This window comes from Oncorhynchus tshawytscha, linkage group LG22 (assembly GCF_018296145.1).
Source record: "Oncorhynchus tshawytscha isolate Ot180627B linkage group LG22, Otsh_v2.0, whole genome shotgun sequence".
Lineage (NCBI taxonomy): Eukaryota > Metazoa > Chordata > Actinopteri > Salmoniformes > Salmonidae > Oncorhynchus > Oncorhynchus tshawytscha.
In genome coordinates this window covers 20,637,070-20,663,508 of record NC_056450.1, presented here as the reverse complement: position 1 = coordinate 20,663,508, position 26,439 = coordinate 20,637,070, and the positions used below count along the sequence as shown (strand labels likewise).

Sequence of the window (26,439 nt, the reverse complement as noted above, 5' to 3'; positions counted from 1 at the left end):
AGTAAAAGATAATACAAAGAAAAAAATGTGTATTTTAAATGTAATTTCTTTGTAACTTCTTTGAAATGTAAGAAAGGCCATAATGAATTATTCCAGCCCAGGTGAAATTTTGATTTTGGCAGCATTGTGTGCAAAGTTTTAGACTGATTTTTGTATTATGAACAAATTCTTATTTTCAATGACTTCCTAGGAACAATGGGTTAACTGCCTTGTTCAGGGGCAGAACGACAGATTCTTACCTTGTCAGCTCGGGGATTCGATCTTGCAACTTTTCCGTTACTAGTCCAACACTCACCACTAGGCTACCTACTGCGCCAATGAACCATTGCATATCTGTTCAAAATGTTCTATCAAGACTCCCCAAATGTGCCTAATTGGTTTATTAATACATTTTCGAGTTCATAATTGTGCACTCTCAAACAATAGCATGGCATTCTTTTCACTGTAATAGCTAGTGTAACTTGGACAGTGCAGTTAGACTAACAAGAATTTAAACTTTCTGCCCATATCAGATATGTATATGTCTTGGGAAATGTTTTTGTTACTTACAACTTCATGCTAATCATATTAGCCTACGTTAGCTCAACCGTCCCGCGCGCGGGGGGGGTTACCGATCCCTTGGAGGTTAAAGGGATACTTCAGGATTTTGGCTATGAGGCCCTACTTTCCCAGAGTCAGATGAACTCGTGGATTCCATTTTTATGTGTATTGTGCAGATGGAAGGAAGTTGCTAACTAGCGCTAGGGCAAATGCTAACTAGCGCTAGGGCAAATGCTCACTAGCGCTAGGGCAAATGCTCACTAGCGCTAGGGCAAATGCTCACTAGCGCTAGGGCAAATGCTCACTAGCGCTAGGGCTGGAAGTCTATAGTATCTGCTATAATGAAACTACCTCCAACTTCCTTCATACTGGATGCAGAGACATATAAATGGTATCCATAAGTTCATTTGACTCTGGGGAAGTAGATAAAGGGCCTAATTTGCCAAAATCTCGAAGTATCCCTTTAAGATACAATCCTTCCTCCAAAGGACCATTCTATAGATAATTGTGAAAATTCCCAAAATCATGGTGGTGTTTTGTTCTAGAGTTGTGAGGAATCACCCTTATGTAATGCTTTATGATAACCAATTGTTTTGAAAAGCATGCCTCCGCAATAACTTAAAAGGGCTAGCTTATTCATCTTGCTTGTGTCATATGATTTGAATTCACTCAACTCAAATTGATAGTAGTTTAAGCGCCTCTGGCTCACAAACTTCTGAGTGAAATTAAAGCTAGTTAGCGTTATTAGCATCGGAACTCCTGTTCAGTGTGCACCTACTTGGCTTTGACGAATGTAATGCAGTGAACTCAATAGTAGAAAATGGTTCTAATTTGTGTTTTTTTAAAATTGTACAATACTATTTCCACTTGCTTATTCGGTGTGAATTTCTCAGACCCACTAAATTCCTTAAAAATTTAGGTGTGAAATGCTAAAACAAGGGTATTCAAATCTTACCCTGGTAGGTCCGGAGTACTGCTGGTTTTCTGTTCTATCTGATAATTATTGCACCCCCCTGCTGTCCTATGTTTAAATCAGTCCCTGATTAGAGGTGACAAATTAAAAAGCAGTGGAACTGGCTTTGGGTTCCAGCTTTGAATTTGAGGGGGCTAGAATTTAAAGCCCCACTAATCTTGAGCTGAAGTAACTCCTTGGAAATCTGGTATAAATGTGATAACAAATTCCAAAAACCGGCTTCAAAAAGGAAATTGATATGGTATGACAGTGAAAATATGCAAGGAGACTTCTTTAGCATGGCAAGAATAAGTAGGTTATATAATTTAAGCAGTTTCATTGGTTATTTGAGAGCATTGCGATCTGACACACCAGACTGTGCAGCTTGACATGCTTGGTGGTTTCAGGAAGAAATGCTACAGGGAATTTTTTTGGAGACTGCTGGTGTATTTTCTCACTGCCCACCTCTGTGTATGGGTAATGCTCCCTCCCACCCTGAGATCCAGTTAGAACTGGACATTTCTAGCCACTGCTGGCTCCCTGCCCACTCCCACAGGCCAGGCTCCATAAGCAGCACTTATGGGAGTGTCTGAGGGAAGGAGGAGGAGCAGAGGCAAACAAATAGCAAAGGGAAGGCTGGAAAAATGAGAAGGGCATGAGAATAGTGGGGTGTACTACTAAAGGGATGCACGGCTTATGAAATGTCTATTGCAAGTGTGAACATATCTGGTCATGTTTACTACTCTGGGACAGTATACTGTGATATTAAAAACTATTTGAGCATAATTTAGCAAAGCAAACTAAATTACCATCTCACAAGAGATTGAAGTGGAATGGTAGAACTGTACAATGAAAATACGAAGGTAATTGTTTCATTTTTATGCCATATGAGGGTTGCGGCTCATATATTTATTTTCTAAAACATTTCCTTTTTTTGCTCCCTTTGTTACTTCTGTTGTAAAATATATTATTCCATCTAACACAAGCAGTATAATTTCAAAACTGCTCTCTATTTGCTCTATAAAAGCCAGTGTCTTTCCGTTTTGTCATCTACCTGGTGAGTCACTGTTTTCTAAAATTGGAATCTATGCACTTGTGATCTATTGTAGTTCTCAGCGGCTCTCCAACCTTGGTTGTTAGTCATGGTGATTTGATTCAAATCCATATGGGTACGATCTGCTGAATGGACTCATGGATAACTCATATATTCACAAACACGGTGAACAGATGTACAGAATATTCTGCTTCAACAAATAAATAGGAAAAAACAATCTCAACAGATTTGATTCCATTTGTATGAATTGTGAGAACAGTGCCACTCAGACAGGTAATGGTATTACATATTCCTTTATGCTAGGGTAACCTTCATTATTTCCAACTTCATAGAAGTTTGTTCAACATGATTGTTGAGTGTACTGGGTGATTCTCACAACTGGCATGTGACAAATGTTTTACCAAAAAAATAGATTATACACCATAATTCCTCTTGGATCAATAAGATTAGCTTCTGTAGTTATCTATTTCATAATGATTATGTTTATTGATCAGATATTATGCATTTAACCACAATTTCCACAACTATCAATACAAAAACTCTCATTACCACAACAGTTGTCGAAGTCCAAAAAAGTGGGAAACAAATCTATTTGTAATATTTAACATTGCTCACCTAATGAAAAGGCTTAAGTTAATGTATTTTGTAATATATCTCATTACCGCAACACAACCTTCTTCTGAATCTTGTTTTTTGTCATAATTACTTGTGTCTGTAAAGTTGAAGTCGGAAGTTTACATACACTTAGTTTGGAGTCATTAAATCTCATTTTTCAACGACTCCACAAATGTCTTGTTAATTAACGGGAAGTCCGTTATGACATACTTTGTGCATGACACAAGGAATTTTTCCAACAATTGTTTACAGACAGATTATTTATCTTATAATTCACTGTATCACAATTCCAGTTGGTCAGAAGTTTACATGTGTAACAGTATAGCTTCCGTCCCTCTCCTCGCCCCAGCCTGGGCTCGACCAGGGACCCTCTACACACATCAACAACTGACACCCAACGAAGCATTGTTACCAACCGCTCCACAAAAGTCGCGGCCCTTGCAGAGCAACGGGAACAACTACTTCAAGTTCTCAGAGCGAGTGACGTCACCGATTGAAACGCTATTAGCGCGCACCCTGCTAAATAGCTAGCCATTTCACATTGGTTACACATGCACTAAGTTGACTGTGCCTTTTAAACAGCTTGAAAAATTCCAGAAAATTGTCATGGCTTTAGAAGCTTCTGATAGGCTAATTGACATAATTTGAGTCAATTGGAGGTGTACCTGAGGATGTATTTCAAGGCCTACCTTCAAACTCAGTGCCTCTTTGCTTCACCTCATGGGAAAATCAAAAGAAATCAGCCAAGACCTCAGAAAAACAATTGTAGACCTCCACACATCTGGTTCATCCTTGGGAGCAATTTCCAAATGCCTGAAGGTACCACGTTCATCTGTACAAACAATCGTACACAAGTATAAACACCATGGGACCACACAGCCATCATACCGCTCAGGAAGGAGACACTTTCTGCCTCCTAGAGATGAATGTACTTTGGTGTGAAAAGTGCAAATCAATCCCAGAACAAAAGCAAAGGACCTTGTGAAGATGCTGGAGGAAACGGGTACAAAAGTATCTATATCCACAGTAAAACAAGTCCTATATCGACATAACCTGAGAGGCCTCTCAGCAAGGAAGAAGCCATTGCCCCAAAACCACCATAAAAAAGCCAGTCAAACCACATTTCTATCGGCATGTTACATTTGCAACAAGAGGAAAAAGACCTCTGATCCACCTTTACTCCACAAACAGAGACACATGCAAAGCTCTCCCGTGCCCTCCATTTGACAATTCTGACCATAATTCTATCCTCCTGATTCCTGCTTACAAGCAAAACTTAAAGCAGGAAACACCAGTGACTAGATCAATATAAAAGTGGTCAGATGAAGCAGATGTTAAGCTACAGGACTGTTTTGCTAACACAGACTGGAATATGTTCCAGGATTCCGCCGATAGCATTGAAGAATACACCACATCAGTCATTGGCTTCATCAGTAAGTGCATCGACAAAGTAATCCCCACAGTGGCCGTATGTACATACCAGAACCCATGGATTACAGGCAAAAGCCGCACTGAGTTAAAGGGAGGAGCTGCCGCTTTCAAGGAGTGGGACTCCAACCCGGAAGCTTATAAGAAATCCCACTATGCCCTCTGACGAACCATCAAATAGGCAAAGCGTCAATACAGGACAAAGATCGAATCGTACTACACCGGCTCTGATACTCGTCGGATGTGGTAGGGCTTGCAAACCATTAGACTACAAAGGGAAGCACAGCAGAGAGCTGCCCAGTGACACGAGCCTATCAGACCAGCTAAACTACTTCAATGCTCGCGTCAAGGCACATAACACTGAAACATGCATGAGAGCACCACGCTCTCCACAGCCGATGTAAGACCTTTAAACAGGTCAACATTCAGACGGATTACCAGGACGTGTACTGCGAACATGCGCTGACCAACTGGCAATGGTTTTCACTGACATTTTCAACCCCTCCCTGTCCGTGTCTGTAATACCAACATGTTTTAAGCAGACTGCCATAGTGCCTGTGCCCAAGAACACTAATGTAACCTGCCTAAATGACTAACGACCTGTAGTACTCACGTCTGTAGCCATGAAGTGCTTTGAAAGGCTGGTCATGGCTCACATCAATGCCATTATCCCAGAAACCCAAGACCCACTCCAATTTGCATACCGCCCAACAGATCCACAGATGATGAAATCTCTATTGCACTTCACACTGCCCTTTCACACCTAGACAAAAGGAACACCTATGTGAGAGTGCTCTTCATTGACTACAGCTCAGCGTTCAACGCCATAGTGCCCTCAAAGCTCATCAATAAGCTAAGGACCCTGGGACTCCCTCTGCAACTGGATCACACCTCCCTCTGCAACTGGATCCTGGCCTTCCTAACGGGCCGCCCCCAGGTACTAAGGGTAGGTAACATTCTGGGGCCAAGCTTCCTGCCACCCAGAACCTCTATATCAGGCGGTCTCAGAGGAAGGCCCTAAAAATTGTCTACGACTCCAGCCACTCCAATCATAGACTGTTCTCTCTGCTACCGCACGGCAAATGGTACCGGAGCGCCAAGTCTAGGTCCAAGAGGCTTCTAAACAGCTTCTAACCCCAAGCCATAAAATTCCTGAACACCTAATCAAATGACTACCCAGACTATTTGCATTGTCCCCCCCCCCTTTTTTTTTACACCGCTTCTTCTCTCTGTTGTTTATCATCTATGCATAGTCACTTCAATAACTCTACCTACATGTACATACTACCTCAACTAACCGGTGCCCACACACATTGACTTTGTACCAGTACCACCCTGTATATAGTCTTGCTATTGTTATTTAGCTGCTGCTCTTTAATGACTTTTGTTTATTATTCTTATCCGTATTTTTTTTAAACTGCATTGTTGGTTAGGGGATCGTAAGTAAGCATTTCACTGTCAAATTTACACCTGTTAGATTCGGCGCATGTGACTAATAAAATTTGATGTTTTACAAAAATATATAATCAATAGTTGTAACAGTGGTCCTAGTAAATAAGAAACACCCATTGGCTATACATTAGAATTTAATTATTATCATTACCGAAAAAGACCTGAAAAATGATTCAATAATGAGATGTGTGTTTCGGTAATGAAAGCTCAATCTGCAAGTAATAGGAGACACAGACATTGAGTCAGCAAACAATTGACCATCACTAAAGCCCATTCATGCCTCCATGTTGGTAAGGTAATGGTTTTCTAAGTTTTTCCCAATTGGAGCTTTTTTGTCATTTCGGTGAAAGGTCAAGTGTCTTAAAGGGATGTTTGAGAAGAAGATCCTCATTCTGAAGGCATATACATTAAAATAACTTGTGCTCATCTAAGGACTACTCCTCTAGATGATGCATCATGGGTGAATTAAACTTTATTTTATAGCAACTTGAAAAGTGTTACGGTAATGAGAAACATCCACAGACACTGTTTTAAGTAATACATATAACTTGTAGGATTTATGAACAAACTACAGCAACATATTTTGTTTTATTCAACATTTTCTAAAGTTACCTGAAAATTTAATTGGACTAATTTCAGTAAAAAATGTACAATTTATTTAAAATAAGACACTGTGCCATAAACTAGGCATCTTAGTCTTCAGAATGATAGTTGATTGTTGCAGATGCATCAATTTGTTACTGCCATGGTTATCTGGTTTCATGAGAATCACCCGTATAATGGATTGACGATGATTCCGATATATATCACATCTGTGAGCTATATCTTTGTGCATAGAGATGTCTTTTAAATGTAACATTTCAGACAAAAGCACACTATCTGAGTCATCAGTAGTTCTTTACAGTGATTTACTCTTCTTATGACAGATATATGAGATTCTGTGACATGCACACTAATCTATTTCTCATTAAGCCTCTGTGTTCCTCTTTGGCAGCAGTGATTCCAGCAGTAGTTCAAGTGATGGCTCCCCAGCACGTTCAGTTCAGTCTGCTGCCGTCCCTGCACCTTTATCTCTGCCTTTATCTGCCCTTGACAAGGATGAGCCTCGAAAAAGCTTTGGTGTCAAGGTCCAGAATCTTCCTGTGCGTTCGACAGGTGAGGATTTGATCCCTTAAGCTGTGCAGCGGAGGGAATAAGTACCCAAAGGTCATACTTGAGTAAAAGTAAAGTTACCTTAATAGAAAATGACTAAAGTAAAATTTAAGTCACCCAGTAAAATACTACTTGTCTAAAAGTATTTGGTTTTAAATATACTTAAGTATCAAAAGTATAAATCATTTAAAATTCCTTATATTAAGCAAACCAGACAGCTTCATTTTCTTGTTTTATAAATGTACGGATAGCCAGGGCCACACTCGGACATCATTTATAAATGAAGCATTTGTGTTTAGTGAGTCCGCCAGATCAGAGGTAGTTGGGCTGACCAGAGATGTTCTCTTGATGAGTGTGTCAATTGGACCATTTTCCTGTTCTGCTAAGCATTCAAAATGTACCAGATACTTTTGTGTGTCAGAAAAATGAATGGAGTAAAACTACATTATTTTCTTTAGGAATGTAAAAGTTGTCAAATTATATAAATAGTGAAGTACAAATACCCCCAAAAATGACTTATTTTTATTGAATATTTTATTTAACTAGGCAAGATACCCCCCAAAGTACTTTAAAGTATTTTTACTTTAGTAGTTTACACCACTGCTGCTGTGTATATACCATATATTATCTACTCCACGCTACATGTGGGCAATACACTGCTAGGTTTTGGTAATAATATAATTTGTTGAGTTAATTACATTGTTGATGATTTTTGTACTGCAGATAAGAATGAGTCACTCTGTATGCACTAGAAGGTATTTAGTCAACATTTATTTTAGTATTTGTTCCCTCTGCTTTCAGATACAAGTCTAAAGGATGGCCTGTTCCATGAGTTCAAGAAGTATGGGAAGGTGACGTCTGTGCAAATCCATGGAGCTTTAGAGGAGCGCTATGGACTAGTGTTCTTTCGCCAGCAGGAGGACCAGGAAAAGGCCCTTGCTGCATCAAAGGGGAAGCTGTTTTTTGGCATGCAAATTGAGGTCATTGCCTGGAACGGCCCTGGTGCGTCCACAACTGGTATATAAAGGGGCTTGAGTTTTTCCTAACCATGTAACCTGACCAGGAAAATCTCTGGGTTCTATTAAGATTATGTAAAAAAATATATATATATTTTATATTTTTTTTAATGATTTGTACAGGTTCATGAAAACATATATTTCTCTTTTCAGAGACTGAAAGCGAGAATGAGTTCCGGCCTCTGGATGAGAGGATAGATGAGTTTCACCCCAAAGCCACACGGACTCTGTTTATTGGCAACCTGGAAAAGACCACCAGCTACCATGATCTGCTCAATATCTTTCAGCGCTTTGGGGAGATAGTGGTAAGTGAAATACATTATGAATCTGCATGCTGCAAATGAGATTTTATGAGGAACACATTTCCTAATTCGAAACTGCCTCTCTTAATTCAGTTTTGCCTTTCTTTCCATTCACATAGGATATTGACATCAAGAAAGTTAATGGTGCCCCTCAGTATGCCTTTCTACAGTACAGTGACATTACCAGTGTCTGTAAGGCCATAAAGAAGATGGATGGAGAATACCTCGGCAACAATAGGCTAAAGGTGAGAAGAGCATAAAACTAGAATTTCACGAAACACATCTTTTGAATGTACAACTGAGATTTTTTTGTTGTTGACTGGAGTGATGTCAACAGGATAATATTGTTGGTATGTTAATTTTCCATCTTTCTACAGCTTGGATTTGGAAAAAGTATGCCCACAACTTGTGTTTGGTTGGATGGTTTAGCCTCCAACATCACAGAGCAGTATCTCACTCGACATTTCTGTCGTTATGGACATGTTATCAAGGTAAGCCCGGTCCTTATTCATGTTTAAGCCTTTCTCTTGTGACACATCCCCATGTCATTATTTTGTATATATCTATATGCATAGTTGGAGTTATTATCACTCATTTTGCGACCACTACACACATTTCTTATAAGAAAACTATAGTTTTGGCAAATCGTTTAGGACATCTACTTTGTGCAAGACAAAAGTAATTTTTCCAATAATTATTTACGGACAGATTATTTCACTTATAATTCACTGTATCACAATTCCAGTGGGTCAGAAGATTACATAAACTAAGTTGACTGTGCCTTTTTAAACAGCTTGGAAAATTCCAGAAAATGTCATGGCTTTAGAAGCTTCTGATAGGCTAATTGACATAATTCGAGTCAATTGGAGGTGTACCTGTGGATGTATTTCAAGGCCTACCTTCAAACTCAGTGCCTCTTTGCTTCACCTCATGGGAAAATCAAAAGAAATCAGCCAAGACCTCAGAAAAACAATTGTAGACCTCAAGTCTGGTTCATCCTTGGGAGCAATTTCCAAATGCCTGAAGGCTCCACTTTCATCTGTACAAACAAACAATAGTACGCAAGTATGAACACCATGGGACCACGCAGCAGTCATACCACTCAGGAAGGAGACGCGTTCTGTCTCAAAGTGCAACTCAATCCCAGAACAAATGTAAAGGACCTTGTGAAGATGCTGGAGGAAACCGATACCAAAGTATCTATATCCACAGTAAAACGAGTCCTATATCGACATAATCTGAGGGGCCGTTCAGCAAGGAAGAAGCCACTGCTCCAAAACCGCCATTAAAAAAGACAGGCTAACGTTTGCTGCACATGGGGACAAAGATCGTACTTTTTAGAGAAATGTCCTCTGGTCTGATGAAACAACAATAGGACTGTTTGCACATAATGATCATCGTTATGTTTGGAGGAAAAGGGGGAGGCTTGCAAGGTGAAGAACACTATCCCAACCATGAAGCACGGGGGTGGCAGCATCATGTTGTGGGGGTGTTTTGCTGCAGGAGGGACTGGTGCACTTCACAAAATAGATGGCATCATGAGAAGTGAAAATTATGTGGACATATTGAAGCAACATCTCAAGACATCAGTCAGGAAGTTAAAGCTTGATTGCAAATGGGTCTTCCAAATGGACAATGACCACAAGCACACTTCTAAAGTTGTGGCAAAATGGCTTAAGGACAACAAAGTCAAGGTATTGGAGTGGCCATCACAAAGCCCTGACCTCAATCCTATAGAAAATTTGTGGTCAGAACTGAAAAAGCGTGTGCAAGCAAGGAGGCCTACAAACCTGACTCAGTTACACCAGCTCTGTCAGGAGGAATGGGCCAAAATTCGCCCAATTTATTGTGGGAAGGTTGTGGAAGGCTACCCAAAACGTTTGACCCAAGTTACACAATTTGAAGGCAATGCTACCAATTACTTATTGAGTGTATGTAAACTTCTGACGCACTGAGAATGTGATGAAAGAAATAAAAGCTGAAATAAATAATTATCTCTACTGTTATTCTGACTTCACATTCTGAAAATAAAGTGGTGATCCTAACTCACCTAAAACAGGGAATTTTTACTCTGATTAAATGTCAGGAATTGTGAAAAACTGATTAAATGTATTTGGCTAAGGTGTAAGTAAACTTCCAAATTCAACTCTATGTACATACATACAGTGGCAAGAAAAAGTATGTGAACCATTTGGAATAATCTGGATTTCTACATAAATTGGTCATAAATTGATCTGATCTTCATCTAAGTCACAACAACAGACTGCTTAAACTAATAAAACACATTATTGTATTTTTCTTGTCTTTATTGAACACATTCACAGTGTAGGTTGGGAAAAGTATGTTAACCCCTAGGCTTATGACTTATCCAAAAGCTAATTGGAGTCAACTAACCTGGAGTACAATCATTGAGACGAGAGTGGATATGTTGGTTAGAGCTGCCCTTCCCTTTGAGTTTGCTATTTACAAGAAGCATTGCCTAATGTTGAACCATGCCTCTAGCAAAAGAGATCTCAGAAGACCCAAGATTAGGAATTGTTGACTTGCATAAAGCTGGAAAGGGTTTCAAAAGTATATTTAAAAGCCTTGGTGTTCATCAGTCCACGATAAGACAAATTGTCTATAAATGGAGAAAGTTCAGCACTGTTGCTACTCTCCCTAGGAGTGGCCATCCTGCAAAGATGACTGCAAGAGCACAGAGCGGAATGCTCAATGAAGTTAAGAAGAATCCTAGAGTGTCAGCCATAGACTTGCAGACATTTCTGGAACATGTTAACATATCTGTTGACAAGTCTATGATACGTAAAACACTAAACAAGAATGGTGTTCATGGGAGGACATCACGGAAGAAAACATTGCTGTATGTCTGAAGTTCACAAAAGAGCATCTAGATATTCCACAGTGCTACTGGCAAAATATTCTGTGTTCAGATGAAACTACAGTTCAGTTGTTCGGAAGGAACAAACAACACTGTGTGGAGAAAAAAAGGCACAACACACCAACCTCATCTCAACTGTAAAGTATGGTGGAGGGAGCATCATGGTTTGGAGCTGCTTTACTGCCTCAGTGTCTGGACAGCTTGCTATCATCGCCCAAAAAATGTATTCCCAAGTTTATCTAGACATTTTGCTGGAGAATGTAGGGCTATCTGTCTGCCAATTGAAGCTCAACAGAAGTTGGATAATGCAACCGGACAACAACTCAAAACAGAAGTAAATCAACAACAGAATAGCTTCAACAGATGAAGATATGCCTTCTGGAGTGGCCCAGTCAGAGTCCTGACCTCAACCCGATTTGAGATGCTGTGGTATGACCTCGCAGTTCACACCAGACATCCCAAGAATATTGCTGAACTGAAACAGTTTTGTAAAGAGGAATGGTCCAAAATTCCTCCTGACCATTGTGCAGGTTTGATCTGTAACTACAGAAAATGTTTGGGGTTGAGGTTATTGCTGCCAAAGGAGGGTCAACCAGTTATTAAATCCAAGGGTTCGCATACTTTTTCCACCCTGCACTGTGAATGTTTACACGGTGTGTTCAATAAAGACACAAAAACTTATAATTGTTTGTGTTATTAGTTTAAGCAGACAGTTTATTGTTGTGACTTAGATGAAGATCAGATAAAATTTGAGGACCAATTTATGCAGAAGTACAGGTATTTCGAAAGGGTTCACATACTTTTGCTTGCCACATGCATACATACATACATACATACAGTACCGTTCAAAAGTTTGGGGTCACTTAGAAATGTCCTTGTTTTTGAAAGAAAAACACTTTTTTTTGGTCCATTTTTAAAATAACATCAAATTGATCAAAAATACAGTGTAGACATTGTTAATGTTGGAAATGACTATTGTAACTGGAAACGGCTGATTTTTTATTTTTTTTAAATCATGAAATATCTATATAGGTGGACAGAGGCCCATTATAAGCGACCATCACTCCTGTGTTCCAGTGGCACGTTGTGTTAGCTAATTCAAGTTTATCATTTTAAAAGGCTAATTGATCATTAGAAAACCATTTTGCAATTGTTAGCACAGCTGAAAAGAACCACTAAAACTGGCCTTCTTTAGACTAGTTGAGTGTCTGGAGCATCAGCATTTGTCGGTTCAATTACAGGCTCAAAATGGTCAGAAACAAAGAACTTTCTTCTGAAACTCATCAGCCTATTCTTGTTCTGAGAAATGAAGGCTATACCATGTGAGAAATTGCCAAGAAACTGAAGATCTCATACAACGCTGTGTACTACTCCCTTCACAGAAAAGCGCAAACTGGCTCTAACCAGAATAGAAAGAGGAGTGGGAAGCCCCGGTGCACAACTGAGCAAGAGGACAAGTACATTAGTGTCTAGTTTGAGAAACAGACGCCTCACAACTCAAATAGCAGCTTTTATTTTTTACATTTTATTTCACCTTTATTTAACCAGGTAGGCTAGTTGAGAACAAGTTCTCATTTACAACTGTTACCTGGCCAAGATAAAGCATAGCAGTGTGAACAGACAGCAACACAGAGTTACACATGGAGTAAGCGATAAACAAGTCAATAACACAGTAGAAAAAAAGGAGTCTATATACATTGTGTGCAAAAGGCATGAGGTTGGTGAATAATTACAATTTAGCAGATTAACACCGGAGTGATAAATGATCAGATGGTCATGTGCAGGTAGAGATACTGGTGTGCAAAAGAGCAGAAAAGTAAATAAATAAAAACAGTATGGGGATGAGGTAGGTAAATTAGGTGGGCTATTTACCGATGGACTATGTACAGCTGCAGCGATCGGTTAGCTGCTCAGATAGCAGATGTTTAAAGTTGGTGAGGGAGATAAGTCTACAACTTCACCGATTTTTGCAATTCGTTCCAGTAACAGGCAGCGGAGAACTGGAAGGAAAGGTGGCCAAATTAGGTGTTGGCTTTAGGGATGATCAGTGAGATACACCTGCTGGAGCGCGTGCTACGAGTGGGTGTTGCCATCGTGACCAGTGAACTGAGATAAGGCGGAGCTTTACCTAGCATGGACTTGTAGATGACCTGGAGCCAGTGGGTCTGGCGACGAATATGTAGCGAGGGCCAGTCGACTAGAGCATACAGGTCGCAGTGGTGGGTGGTATAAGGTGCTTTAGTAACAAAGCGGATGGCACTGTGATAAACTGCATCCAGTTTGCTGAGTAGAGTATTGGAAGCCATTTTGTCGATGACATCGAAGTCGAGGATCGGTAGGATAGTCAGTTTTACTAGGGTAAGTTTGGCGGCGTGAGTGAAGGAGGCTTTGTTGCGAAATAGAAAGCCGATTCTAGATTTGATTTTAGATTGGAGATGTTTGATATGAGTCTGGAAGGAGAGTTTACAGTCTAGCCAGACACCTAGGTACTTAGATGTCCACATATTCTAGGTCGGAACAATCCAGGGTGGTGAAGCTAGTCGCGGGTGCAGGTAGCGAACGGTTGAAAAGCATGCATTTGGTTTTACTAGCATTTAAGAGCAGTTGGAGGCCACGGAAAGAGTGTTGCATGGCTTTGAAGCACGTACCCGCATAACACCAGTCTCAACGTCAACAATGAAGAGGCGACTCCGGGATGCTGGCCATTTAGGCAGAGTTCCTCTGTCTGGTGTCTGTGTTCTTTTTCCCATCTTAATCTTTTATTTTTATTGGCCAGTCTGAGAAATGGCTTTTTCTTTGCAACTCTGCCTAGGAGGCCAGCATCCCGGAGTCGCCTCTTCACTGTTTACGTTGAGACTGGTGTTTTGTGGGTACTATTTAATTAAGCTGCCAGTTGAGGACTTGTGACACACACACACACACAGTACCAGTCAGGTTTGGACACACCTACTCATTCAAGGTTTTTTCTTTATATTTACAATTTTCTACATTGTAGAATAATAGTGAAGACATCAAAACTATGAAAAAACACTTATGGAATCATGTTGTAACCAAAAAAGTGTTAAACAAATCAAAATATATTTTAGATACTTCAAAGTAGCTCCTCTGCCTTGCTGTCAGCTTTGCACACTCTTGGCATTCTGTCAACCAGCTTCACCTGGAATGCTTTTCCAACAGTCTAGGAGTTCCCACATATGCTGAGCACTTGTTGGCTGCTTTTCCTTCACTCTGCAGTCCAACTCATCCCAAAACATCTCAATTGGGTTGAGGTCGGGTGATTGTGGTCGTCTGATGCAGCATTCCATAACCCTTACACAGCCTGGAGGTGTGTTGATTTATTGTCCTGTTGAAAACAAATGATTGTCCTGTTGAAAACAAATGATTGTCCTGTTGAAAACAAATTATAGTCCAACTAAAGGTGGTGGCCATGCTGGTTAAGTGTGCCTTGAATTTTAAATAAATCACAGACTGTGTCACCAGCAAAACAACCCCACAACTCCTCCATGCTTCACGATGGGAACCACCGATGCGGAGATCATCCGTTGTTACCAAAAATCTCATATTTGGACTCATCAGACCAGAGGACCGATTTCCACCGGTCTAATGTTAATTGCTTGTGTTTCTTGGCCCAAGCAGATCTCTTCTTATTGGTGTCCTTTAGTAGTGGTTTCTTTGTAGCAATTTGACCATGAAGGCCTAATGTATGCAGTCTCCTCTGAACAGTTGATGTTGAGATGTGTCTGTTATTTGAACTGTGAAGCATTTATTTGGGATGCAATTTCTGAAGCTGTTAACTCTAATGAACTTGTCCTCTGCAGCAGAGGTTACTCTGGGTCTTCCTTTCCTGTGGCGCTCCTCATGAGTAGCATCATAGCATTTGATTGTTTTTCCGACTGTACATGAGAGAACTTTTTTTTAAAGTTATTTTAATTTTCCGCATTGACTGACCTACATGTCTTAAAGTAATGATGGACTGTCATTTCTCTTTGCTTATTTGAGGTGTTTTTGCCACACTATGTACTTAGCCCTATTTGGAAAAAGACCATCTTCTGTATACCACCCCTAACTTTTCACAGCACAAATGATTGGATCAAATGAAATAAATTACACAAATTAACTTTTAACAAGACACACCTCTTAATTGAAATTCATTCCAGGTGACTACCTCATGAAGCTGGTTGAGAAAATGCCAAGCATGTGCAAAGCTGTCAAGGCAAAGGGTGGCTACTTTGAGGAATCTCAAATATAAAATACATTTTGATTTCTTTAACACTTTTTCGATTACTAGATGATTCCATAAGTGTTATTTCATAGTTTTGATGTCTTCACTATTCTAAAATGTAGAAAATTTAAATAAATAAATTAAAACCCTTGAATGAGTAGGTGTCCTAACTTTTCACTGGTACTGTGTGTGTGTGTGTGTGTATTCGTACAGTGGCTTCAGAATGTTGTCAGACCCATTCCGCTTTCATTTTTTTGTTACGTTTACAGCCTTATTGTAAAATGGATTACATTTTTTTTTAAATCTCAACCTGCACTCAATACCCTATAATGACAAAGCAAAAAAAGGTTTTTAGAAATTTTTGTAAATTTACTACAAATTTTACAAAACATCTTATTTACTTAAGTATTCAGACCCTGGGCCAATAACCGAAAGGTTGCTGAATCAAATCCCCAAGCTGACAAGGTTACAACTGAATGCCCCGTTTTGCCCATGAGCAAGGCAGTCAGCCCACTGTTCCCCGTGCACCGATGACATAGATGTTGATTTAGGGCAGCTCCCCGCACATCTCATATTCAGAGGGGTTGAGTTAAATGCAGAAGACACATTTCAATGTAATGCATTCAGTTGTAATACTGACTAGTTATCTCCCTTTGCTATGAGACTCAAAATTGAGCTCTGGTTCATCCAGTTTCCATTGATCATCCTTGATGTATCTACAACTTGATTGGAGTCCACCTGTGGTAAATTCAATTCATTGGACATGATTTGCAACGGCACACACCTGTCTACAAGAAGGTCCCACAGTTGACCGTGCATGTCAGAGCAAAAACCAAGCCAAGAGGTCGAAGGAATTGTCCGTAGAGCTCCTAGACAGGATTGTATCGAGGCACATATCTGGATAAGGGTACCAAAACAAACATTTCTGCAGTAATGAAGGTCTCCAAGAACACAGTGGCCTCCATCATTCTTAAATGGAAAAAGTTTGGCACTACCAATCCTGTTCCTAGAGCTGGCTGCTCAGCCATACTCAGCAATCGGGGAGAATGATCTTGGTCACCTCCCTGACAAAAAACCCGATGGTCACTCTGACCGCGCTCCAGAGTTCCTCTGCAGAGATGGGAGAACCTTCTAGAAGGATCACCATTCAGGTCATTTACGGTAGAGTGGCCAGACGGAAGCCACTCCTCAGTAAAAGGCACATTGGAGTTAGCCAAAAGGAACCTAAAGGACTGTCAGCCCATGAGAAACAAGATTCTCTGGCTTGATGAAACCAAGATTGAACTATTTGGCCTGCATGCCAAGTATCACGTCTGAAAGAAACCTGGCACCATCCCTATGGTGAAGCATGGTGGCAGCATCATGCTGCGGTGATGGTTTTCAGCAGCAGGGACTGGGAGACTAGTCAAGATGAAGGGAAGGATTAACGGAGCGAAGTACAGAGATCCTTGATGAAAACCTGCTCAGACTGAGGCAAAGGTTCACCTTCCAACAGGACAATGACCCTAAGCACAGAGCCAAGACAACACAGGAATGGCTTCGGGACAAGTCTACGAATGTCCTTGAGTGGCCTAGCCTGAGCCTGGACTTGAACCTGACTGGAAAATAGCTGTGTTGTGACGCTCCCCATCCAACCTGACAGAGCTTGAGAGGATCTGCAGAGAAGAATGTGAGAAACTCTCCAAATACAGGTGTGCTACGCTTGTAGTGTCATACCCAAGAAGACTCTAGGCTGTAATCACTGCCAAAGGTGCTTCAAAAGTACTGAGAAAAGGGTCTGAATACTTACAGTAAATGTTCTGTTTTTCCCTTAGTAGTTATGTGGTATTGTGTGGGGGGGACTATTTAATCCATTTTAGAATAAGGCTGTAATTTAACCAAATGTGGAATAATTCAAGGGGTCAAATACTTTCCGAATGCACTGTATATAAGAAAGATAATTTTGGTTTTTACTAAATATGTTTTTCTTCTCTCCCCTCCCACCACAGGTTGTATTTGACAGACCCAAAGGAATGGCCCTTATACTGTATAATAACATAGAATATGCACAGGCAGCTGTTAAGGAGACCAAGGGGTGGAAGATTGGTGGCAACAAAATTAAGGTAGCAAAAAAATGTCTTATGAATTAGAATCCCTGTTGGTTGGGGAAATAGGCCAGGTGATTGAAGACCATAGTCCAAACAATGATATTTGTCTCTGATTTATCAACTTCCATGTGTTTTTGCTTGCCAGGTGGACTTTGCCAATCAGGAAAGTCAGATGGCTTTCTATCACTCAATGCAGGCATCTGGGCAGGACATTCGCGACTTCTATGAAATCCTATCTGAGCGACGGTTTGGATCATTTTAACTAGATTAATTTTGTCACAAATCCCCATTTGAAAAATTCCAATGACATTGAATAATATGAATTTGGTTCCTCTTTTTTTTGTGTTTATCAGGGATGAGCGCAGGCCGCAATATGAGTTTACAGCTGAACGACCATTCTTTGACAATAGTGTACGAACACCTGGAGGAACCTTCACAGAAGATCCCCGTCGCAAGTTACCTGACAGAGGCCGCGAGTTCTACACAGAATGGGACTCATACCAGGGGGATTTCTATGACCCGCGTTACTTTGATGATCCGCGTGAGTACAGAGATTACAGAGACCCCTATGAGCAGGACATCCGCAAATACAGTTACTTGCAGAGGGAACGTGAGCGTGAGCGCTTTGAAACAGACCGTGAACGTGACCATGGGCGGAGAACAATGGAACACAGCCAGAGCCCTTCTCACCCTCATCGCCCTGCCAGTCCTACAGCGTCCCACTCCCTCTCTGAGCGTCTACCAAATGACTCTGATCGCCGCATTTGCTGTAGATCCTCAGAGCGAAGTGCCAGCTGCAGTTCACTCTCACCTCCAAGATTTGACAAGGCACGAACCGATCGGTATAATAAGAGTGATAAGCCAGAGAAGGATAGACCATTTGAAACTGAACATGGTACTGGGGGTGATAAGGAAAAGTGGTCTGGGCGCAAGGAGAAGGGTGAGAAACAGAGGCTGAGAAAGCTTAAATTGCAATCTCCCAGCGTTCCATCGCCTGAGACAGTGCCTAAACTGGAAAGAGAAGTTAGTCCAGATGCAGTCCTTCGAAGCAAAGTCAGCAAGTTTCCCCTTAAGGAAAAAGAAGGCTCAGGCAAAGGACGGCTAGACCTACCACCTTGTGTGGTGCAGCTAACACGTGTGAAGGAGAAGGAAGTGAACTTGCTTGGTCATGCTGTCCTAGAAAAACAAAGCGTTAGAGGTGGGAATGACAGTATCCGGCTTGCATCACCTTCAAGGGATCAGAAAAGTCCTCCCTTCCGCATAGATCACCAAAAAGGAGATATAGTCAAGCATGGGAAGGTGCCAAAAGACAACCACCTTGAAGTTGTTGACAAGGATGGTAAAATGAAAGCCAAAAAACATATGAAAGCTGACCCTAGGTATGATGGTTCTAACTCTGTGGATGTTGACCGTCTAGCTGCACGAAAGAGGCGTTTTGAAGACTCCATGGGGAAGACCGATCAACTGAAGAGGGAGATTCCGGAAGAGGGCAGTAGACTGGGACTTAGGAAGACACCTGACAGTGCTATGGCAAAGGAGAATGAGGGTGAAAAGAGCCTATTGCGCAAAGTGGTGCATAAGATGGAGCATTGCAAGGCTAAATCTGAGAGACTTGTTACTGTTTGCAGTCCTAAAGATGAACAAGAGTCTGAAATACTCTCCATGGGAATGGGGCTTGGACTCAGTTTGGAACTTCAGTCACGACTTGGAGAACCAACAGAAGAGGCAACAGATCCATTAGACCCAACCTGTCTGAAAATTCAGTTTTGGGGATCAAGTCTCACGAAAATCTCTGATGGGAGTCTTGACCAGGACGCATTCACACAACTGCCGCAACAAGACAATGCCGAGCAGGGTGTAGGACTATACAAAAGTAGAGGGGAGACTGAGGAACGACTTAAGTCTGACCTTGACCACTCTCAGACCTGCAGAAAACAAATGGAACAGAGCCGACAAGAGCCTGACAAATCACATAAATCAGAAAGGCCACAAGACGGCGACACAGAGGACTTTGAACGGTGCAGTCTGGTGCATGAGGTAGGAAAAACACCTCAAGATGTTACAGACGATTATCCATCTAGCAAACGTAAGAAATCCGAGAGTTTTGACTTTGACTTGCTAAGTGGTAAGAGAGACCGCAACTACAGGTCTTCCTGTGAATTAAATGAAGACCTTGACCTGAGTGTCATATCTTTTTCTGGCTCTGGTCCCTTTCCTTCAAATGAAGAAGAGTGTGCCTCCCGGTTAGCACAATCAGTTACCAATAAAAAGATTAAAGACTCTCCAAAAGAAGAGGACAAAGTCTACTCGCATGTAGATTCATTGAAATACAGCTTGGACATGACACCTAATTGTTTCCGTTCCCCTATCACAGAATTTCCTAAGCTTAAAACAGCATTGCTTGGGTGTAACGAGCAATTACTTCAACGATGGGAGAGTAAAATCAAATCTGACTGCCTCAGAATGGACATGACCTTCCCCAGTAGCATTGTGAAACAAGAAAGCATTTGCAAACGTCTTGTGTGTGAACTAGAGCCTGGAGAAGTATCGTCAGATTCAGATGATGATGGTGAGAACAAAAACCACTCCCCTAAGCCCAACACCTCACTGTCCTCTATCCTCGGGGAACGTGAAGAAAGGTTGACAGGCCTCAAGCTCTCATGCTCCCTGGAGAAGAACAAGTTCTATTCTTTTGCATTAGACAAGACAATCACTCCAGACACACAAGCACTTCTTGAGCGAGCCAAGTCATTGTCCTCCGCAAGGGAGGATAATTGGTCTTTTCTTGACAGAGACTCTCGCTTTGCCAGTCTTCGCGGTGGCTCAGACAAAGAAAAGGTAGAGTCTGTACCACGACCTATCCCGTCTTGGTACATGAAAAAGAAGAAGATTCGTACTGACTCTGAAGGTAAACTGGATGACAATAAGAAAGACCCCAAAGCAGAGGATCTGGAACGGCAGGAGCTGTTTGCATCTCGTTTTCTTCATAGTTCAATCTTTGAGCAAGATTCACGGCGTCTACAACATCTTGAGCGCAAAGATCCTGAGTTGGGAGTTGGCAGACATCCTGCCAAACAGGATGCTGTCAAAGGACAACCTGGGCCATGGGGAGGGGACCTTCAAGAGCCCATAGTTCTTTTTCATAGCCGCTTTCTGGAGCTTCAACAACAGAAGGAGACCTCATGGGGCCACTTTCCACAAGAAATTGAAAGTGTTGATGAGAGTGAACAAGAAGCGTCTCCCAAGGTTTTAGAGTTCATGCAGAAGGCTGATATTAAATCAGTCAGCCCTGCTCTCATCTTGCCAATTTCACAGTTTCTTTCTTCACCCAGAGAGATTTCTCCACAGCAGGAGAAAGAGGTTGTTTTAACTACTTCATCCTCTGAACAGACTCTTTCACTGATTGAAGAGGAAAAAGTAGAACATAATCTTGAAGTGTTCCCACCCCAATCTCCTCTAGTAGAGATCCAACCCCCTGCCTCAATTTTAATCACACCCTTATCACCTTTCCTTTCAGATGCTGAGGTTAAAGTTGAACCTAAAGAGGTATTATGTGAACCCAGAGTTACAACTGAAGGCAATCTTACAGTGGATCATACATCTTTCCTTGATAATAAGCCTCCCACTCCTGGTGCCTCATTAAGTAGTTTTGAGGCAAATGCTGCTGAATTCACCAGTTCTGCTTCCCCCAAGGTTGACAAAAATATAGAAATGGTAAAGATAGAGACCCAACCAGAGAAACCATATTCTAAGGACTTTGACAAACCTCAGAAATCTGATGATTCCCAAGAGGTTCACATACCAGTTTCAGAGGCTGGAATCAAACCAGCAAAGCCAATTCGCAAACAACCCAAGAGTAAAAGAGCTAAGCCAAATGTGTCAGTAACACAAATCCTGGAGCCCCCCAAAACCGCTGTCTCTGAGAAACCAGTAACTCGAAAGAGTGAGCGAATTGACAGAGAGAAGCTGAAAAGGTCTTCATCTCCACGAGGAGATGTATTAAAGGCATCATCAGAACCTAAAACCACAGCCAAGTCACCAGTTAATGTCCCTGACTCTGAGAATGAATCAATCCTAATCCACGGAAGGAGCAGACGACGAAATATTCGGTCAGTTTATGCCACACAGTCTGAAGGGGATGCCCAGCCACCATGTAAAGAGGTGGTGGAGTCCTCCTGCTCCACCCGTAAGTGTGGTGTCGACAAGGATCTAGTGCTGCAGCAGGATGCATTGAACACATCTACCTACACAAGGCGAGGTCGCCCACCCAAGTCACGCAGGCGAGGGGAAGATGTGTCACCAGTGAAAGGGGACTCGCAAAAATCATCAGAGGAAGACAGTGACATAAAAGAGCCTGCGAACACTGGACAGGGTTCCAGAATGTCTGAGGGGTGGTGTTCACCCCTTATGCAGAAAGTGCAGACAGCTCAAGTGTCTTCACTTACTGGGGCTTCAATTGGTAGGAAAGCAAGTAGACTAGACAAACAATCCAAGACTGAAACATCATCAGGAGAGAAGTCAGTTGATAGTACAACTACTGAAGAGCCTGAGCCCAAAATAAAAGATGAGTCCGAAGAAGCAGGGAAATTATTAGAGGAAGCAATGCAATGCTTGCCAACACAGAAAGACGAAGGAGACAAAGTGCTAACTGATCAAATTGAGAAAAAGTATTCTGAAGGGGACATTGAGAGGCTAGAATCTACCCATGTGGAGAAAAGACAACAATCTGAAAAGAGTGGGAAAGTAAAAGCACCAAGGTTTACACGAAATGCCAAATTGGCGACAGAGGATAAATCGCTTGGCTTGAGAAACCTTGAGATTCGTGTAAGCTTAGATGATGTGAAAGGGTTGCTTTGCTCTGAGGAGGATGAGGCTGTATCTTTTGAGACCACTGCTAAAAATGCCAAACCAGGAGTACCAGATAAAGAAGAAGCAAGGACTCAGTGTTATCTGAAAGATGCTGCAGAGTTCAGCCCAGAGGAAAGGGAAGATGCTCTGTTAGACCCTGAACAAACGGTAGACCCAGCAGCCGCTATTTTGGCACGTCAGATGGAACTGGAACGGGCAGTGGAGAATATTGCCAAACTTACAGTTGTGCAACCTCTTCAACCCTATAAGGAACCACCTGCAGAGCCACCTACCCTGCTGCCCCCTGTCACTATAGAACCAGAGAATGAAATGGAGGGGGAGAAGTCAGCTATTCCTGCCAGTGAAACCGAACTAGCTGCTGCTATAGATTCCATTACTGCGGAAGACATATCTACTGATACAGATGGTTTCACAGCTCCTTCCACTTATACTGCAATTGTTCCTACCCCAGAGCCTCTGGTCTTACCCTCTGCCAATGATGTCTTGGAACCAGAAACACACATGGCTATCAGCAACATTATTGACCCAGACCCAGAGATGGGAGTTTTGATTCCCAGTGCCAAACCCCTGATGACAGATGCTAAAGCCTCTGAATCAACAGTCTCTGGGGCCTCTGCCGAAGATGAGTCTCTTCCATCAGAAACACACACAAAAAAAGGGAAAGCCGTCAGACCTAAGACTCCAAAGAGGTCCAGAGGACGAAAGGCTGTCAACCGGAAGGGAGAGACTGCTGAAGAGGTATCAGAAGCTGAGACCTCCCCCTTCAAGCTACCAGAGTCCATTCCTGAAGAAATTGAAGTCATCAACTCTAAGGCAGCTACTGCTACAGCAACAGCCACTGTTGTCACCTCAGCTGCTACCTGCAAATGTGATATCACATGCACCATGACTGTGAACACTCCCAAGGAGGCAGAACAACCTGCTGTGGAACAACCCGTACCTGAAGAATCAGCCTTTCACTCTAGCACCAAGAGACTTCCTCATTTCAAAAAGTTTCAAATATCCGCAGTAGCCCCTGCTCTCTCTCCATCCCCTGCTCTCACACCTTCTCCAACCCAATTGAATGTCCCTCCACCCTGCCAAGGCAAGATGCCTGTTTCACCAGACTGGCTTCACAGATCTGAAGAAAGTATAATACATGCTACTCCTGCAACTCTAGTTTCTGTATTGACTCCCTCTGCACCAGCAGTAACAGCGCTTGGAAGCCAGTCGGCAAATCCACTTATGCCTCCTGATACTAAGGCATCGGATATTGACCCTAGCTCCAGCACTCTCAGAAAGATCCTCATGGATCCCAAATATGTGTCGGCATCAAACAGCAATGCCATTCCTACTACAGTGCTAACCACAACGCTGGCAGATCCTCGCATGTCAGAGAATGAAAACTCATCTGACACAATGGCTGCTCGGCACACGCATCCTGAAGACAGACCCTTGCCTTTCACTCTTCAAAAACCATCCCCGCTCACCGAGACCCAGCAGAACTTTGGAGAGAAGATGGTGCATTCAGTCATTTCATCTCCTACTACCTCTGTCATCAGCCGGATTCCAATGCCCTTTGACACTGAGGAAGCACCTCGAATCTCCCTAAGTAACCGTAATGCTGGCCTATCTCTAACCAAACAGAAATCCAGATCAAGTATGAACGAGAACAACTGTTACCATGGAGTGGATGTGGCAGAGGATGTAAACTGCAGAGGACGGTCTGTAGTTGAGAGCACACCCTACAACACAGGCTCCAGTCGTGGCCTCAGGGTAAATACATCAGAGGGTGTGGTAGTACTAAGTTACTCAGGGCAAAAAACAGAGGGACCTCAACGGATCAGCGCTAAAATTAGCCAGATCCCACCGGCCAGTGCAGTCGACATAGAGTTTCAGCAGTCTGTGTCTAAATCTCAGATTAAGCAAGAACCATTTGCCCCATCCCAGCTTTGCACCCCCAAGGGACCCCTGACACCCACAGAGTACGGACACCCGGGGGTACTCTTAACTGGCCATACATACAATTCTCAGCCTGTCATCTCCACCATTAAGCAGGAGAGTCCTGGTTCTGAAAAGTCAGTGTCGTCATATCACACTGGACCCCAGGGTAGCGCAGTAAAGATGTTTCAACAACCAGTCACTAGTCCTCAAATATTGATGTACAATCGGGCTGTGATGCAGCAGCATGTAAAGAAAGAGCCTGGAGCAGAATCCAAACCAATGATGATGGATATGGCAAAGGCACACCAGACATCCAACCTCAGCCCAATCATGAATCCACATTACCCATCTTTGACTGGAAACCGCATGAGTCCTAGTCCCAGTACCCCTTCTGATCGGTCAGTCCCACACCTCAAGCAAGAGCCTCATTCCCCTCGAGCAACGGGCCACTCACCTTTACCCTTTGCGAAAGTTTGCTCTCCCAGAAACTCAATGTCCCCCCATGCCAGCTCTATGGTTTTGCATCCTGGCATGCCTGAGATGTCTCCATATGTTGCTAGTATGCACCACCCCCACCCAGAGCAGTCTGTTATAATGACCCCGGTGTCACACAGCGTCACCCAGTCAGTGTCTATATGTCACCTCTCGCACAGTGATGTCAGGATGAATACCCCACAGCTCTCTGGAATGAGTCATGGAAGACGGGCGAATTCCCTGCCATCTCCCCGCACTGGACCTCCTCAGCACGCCAGCACCATCAGAGAAATGGTGCTGCAGTCACATGCAGGCCCCACTCGGGGAGCCTCAGACAGCTGTGCTGAAGAGAACATGAAGCACTACCACCAGGGGCTGTGCAGACCCTCTGCACCCCAGCTCCATTCAGATGTGATGATGATTCAGGCAGAGCAGCACAGAGGGCTGCATCATGCAGGCCTACGTCTGGACCAGTACAGCATGGCCTCCCGAGACATCAGAGACATGCGCGACATACGGGACATGCGCATCCTGATGCACCATCAGCTAGGAGAGCACACCATTGCAGAGGGACGTCGGTCACCAACTCCTGAGGCAGGAGCAACCTCAATCACCAACCTCTCTGCTGCCTCCAAGAGTCCAAAAGGAATGACGCAGATGCGGAAGGAGATTCCTAAAACATTGGAGGCAAAGATGTCTCACCCACCTCATACTGAGAGCAGCAGGATCATGGGGGTCCATCCATCTGTCCCTGTTATGGTGTCTCCTCATCATCCTCAAGGTGTTCAGATGATTCATCCAGGTGGCACTGGCTCCTTCCCAGTGTACCGGGATATGCAGGGCTTCCACTCCCAGTTTTCCCGTCACTCTTCGATGGGATTGAACTTGGCTCCCCGCGGCATCACACCTTCCCAGGTCAGAGAACTATGCATTCATGTTTACATTTAGTTCATTAGTTTATCAGCTTTTTAGTGGTTTTGCCAGTGTTTTCAGTTGGGATTGACTTTGACAATTATTTTCGTGTTTCTCTCCTACAGTACATTACTTCTATGTAGATAGCACTGAAGTCTTATTTATTTCCTCAGGATGGTGATCTCAGCCACAGGGGCAAGCTATCTCAGTCACTCTCTGCTGGGTCACTTGGTGGAGGAAGTGAAACCAAATCGGACAACTCCCACCTCCGTCACACAGCCTCCATGGACGTATCCCACATGCCCCGGATGCAGAGGGACACCATTTCACCCTCTTATACTTCTCCCATGGCTCTCTCCCACAAGCAAGAGCTAGCTCTGCAGAAGGGCCCACCACCAGTCTTCATGCCGAGCCCTCCAGTAGCACCCCTCGCAAGTTCCTCACAGTGGCACCCTGAGAGTAAACTGGGGCACTCAGGATACCGGTCCGTCGATATGGTGCAGCTTTTAATGGTAAGGAGGCTGATCATGGGAATTAAAACAATCCTGAAGATTTTTAGTCAT

General features: G+C 42.7%; 1 protein-coding gene across 3 annotated transcripts in view; it reads left to right on the top strand.

Annotated features, from left to right (window-relative positions):
* The window catches only part of spen (spen family transcriptional repressor), a 49,933-nt gene that overhangs the window by 20,644 nt on the left and 2,850 nt on the right, over positions 1-26,439 (top strand). The window contains exons 4-12 of one of the 3 annotated variants that reach the window (XM_024384550.2): positions 7,039-7,196; positions 7,995-8,210; positions 8,363-8,514; positions 8,631-8,756; positions 8,889-9,002; positions 17,600-17,713; positions 17,844-17,944; positions 18,052-25,879; positions 26,050-26,388. In XM_024384550.2, the coding sequence (XP_024240318.1) occupies positions 7,039-7,196; positions 7,995-8,210; positions 8,363-8,514; positions 8,631-8,756; positions 8,889-9,002; positions 17,600-17,713; positions 17,844-17,944; positions 18,052-25,879; positions 26,050-26,388 (9,148 nt within the window). Of the gene's footprint in view, positions 1-7,035; positions 7,197-7,994; positions 8,211-8,362; positions 8,515-8,630; positions 8,757-8,888; positions 9,003-17,599; positions 17,714-17,843; positions 17,945-18,051; positions 25,880-26,049; positions 26,389-26,439 lie in introns of all 3 variants that reach the window. The other 2 variants (XM_024384551.2, XM_024384549.2) reach the window with 2 other exon arrangements.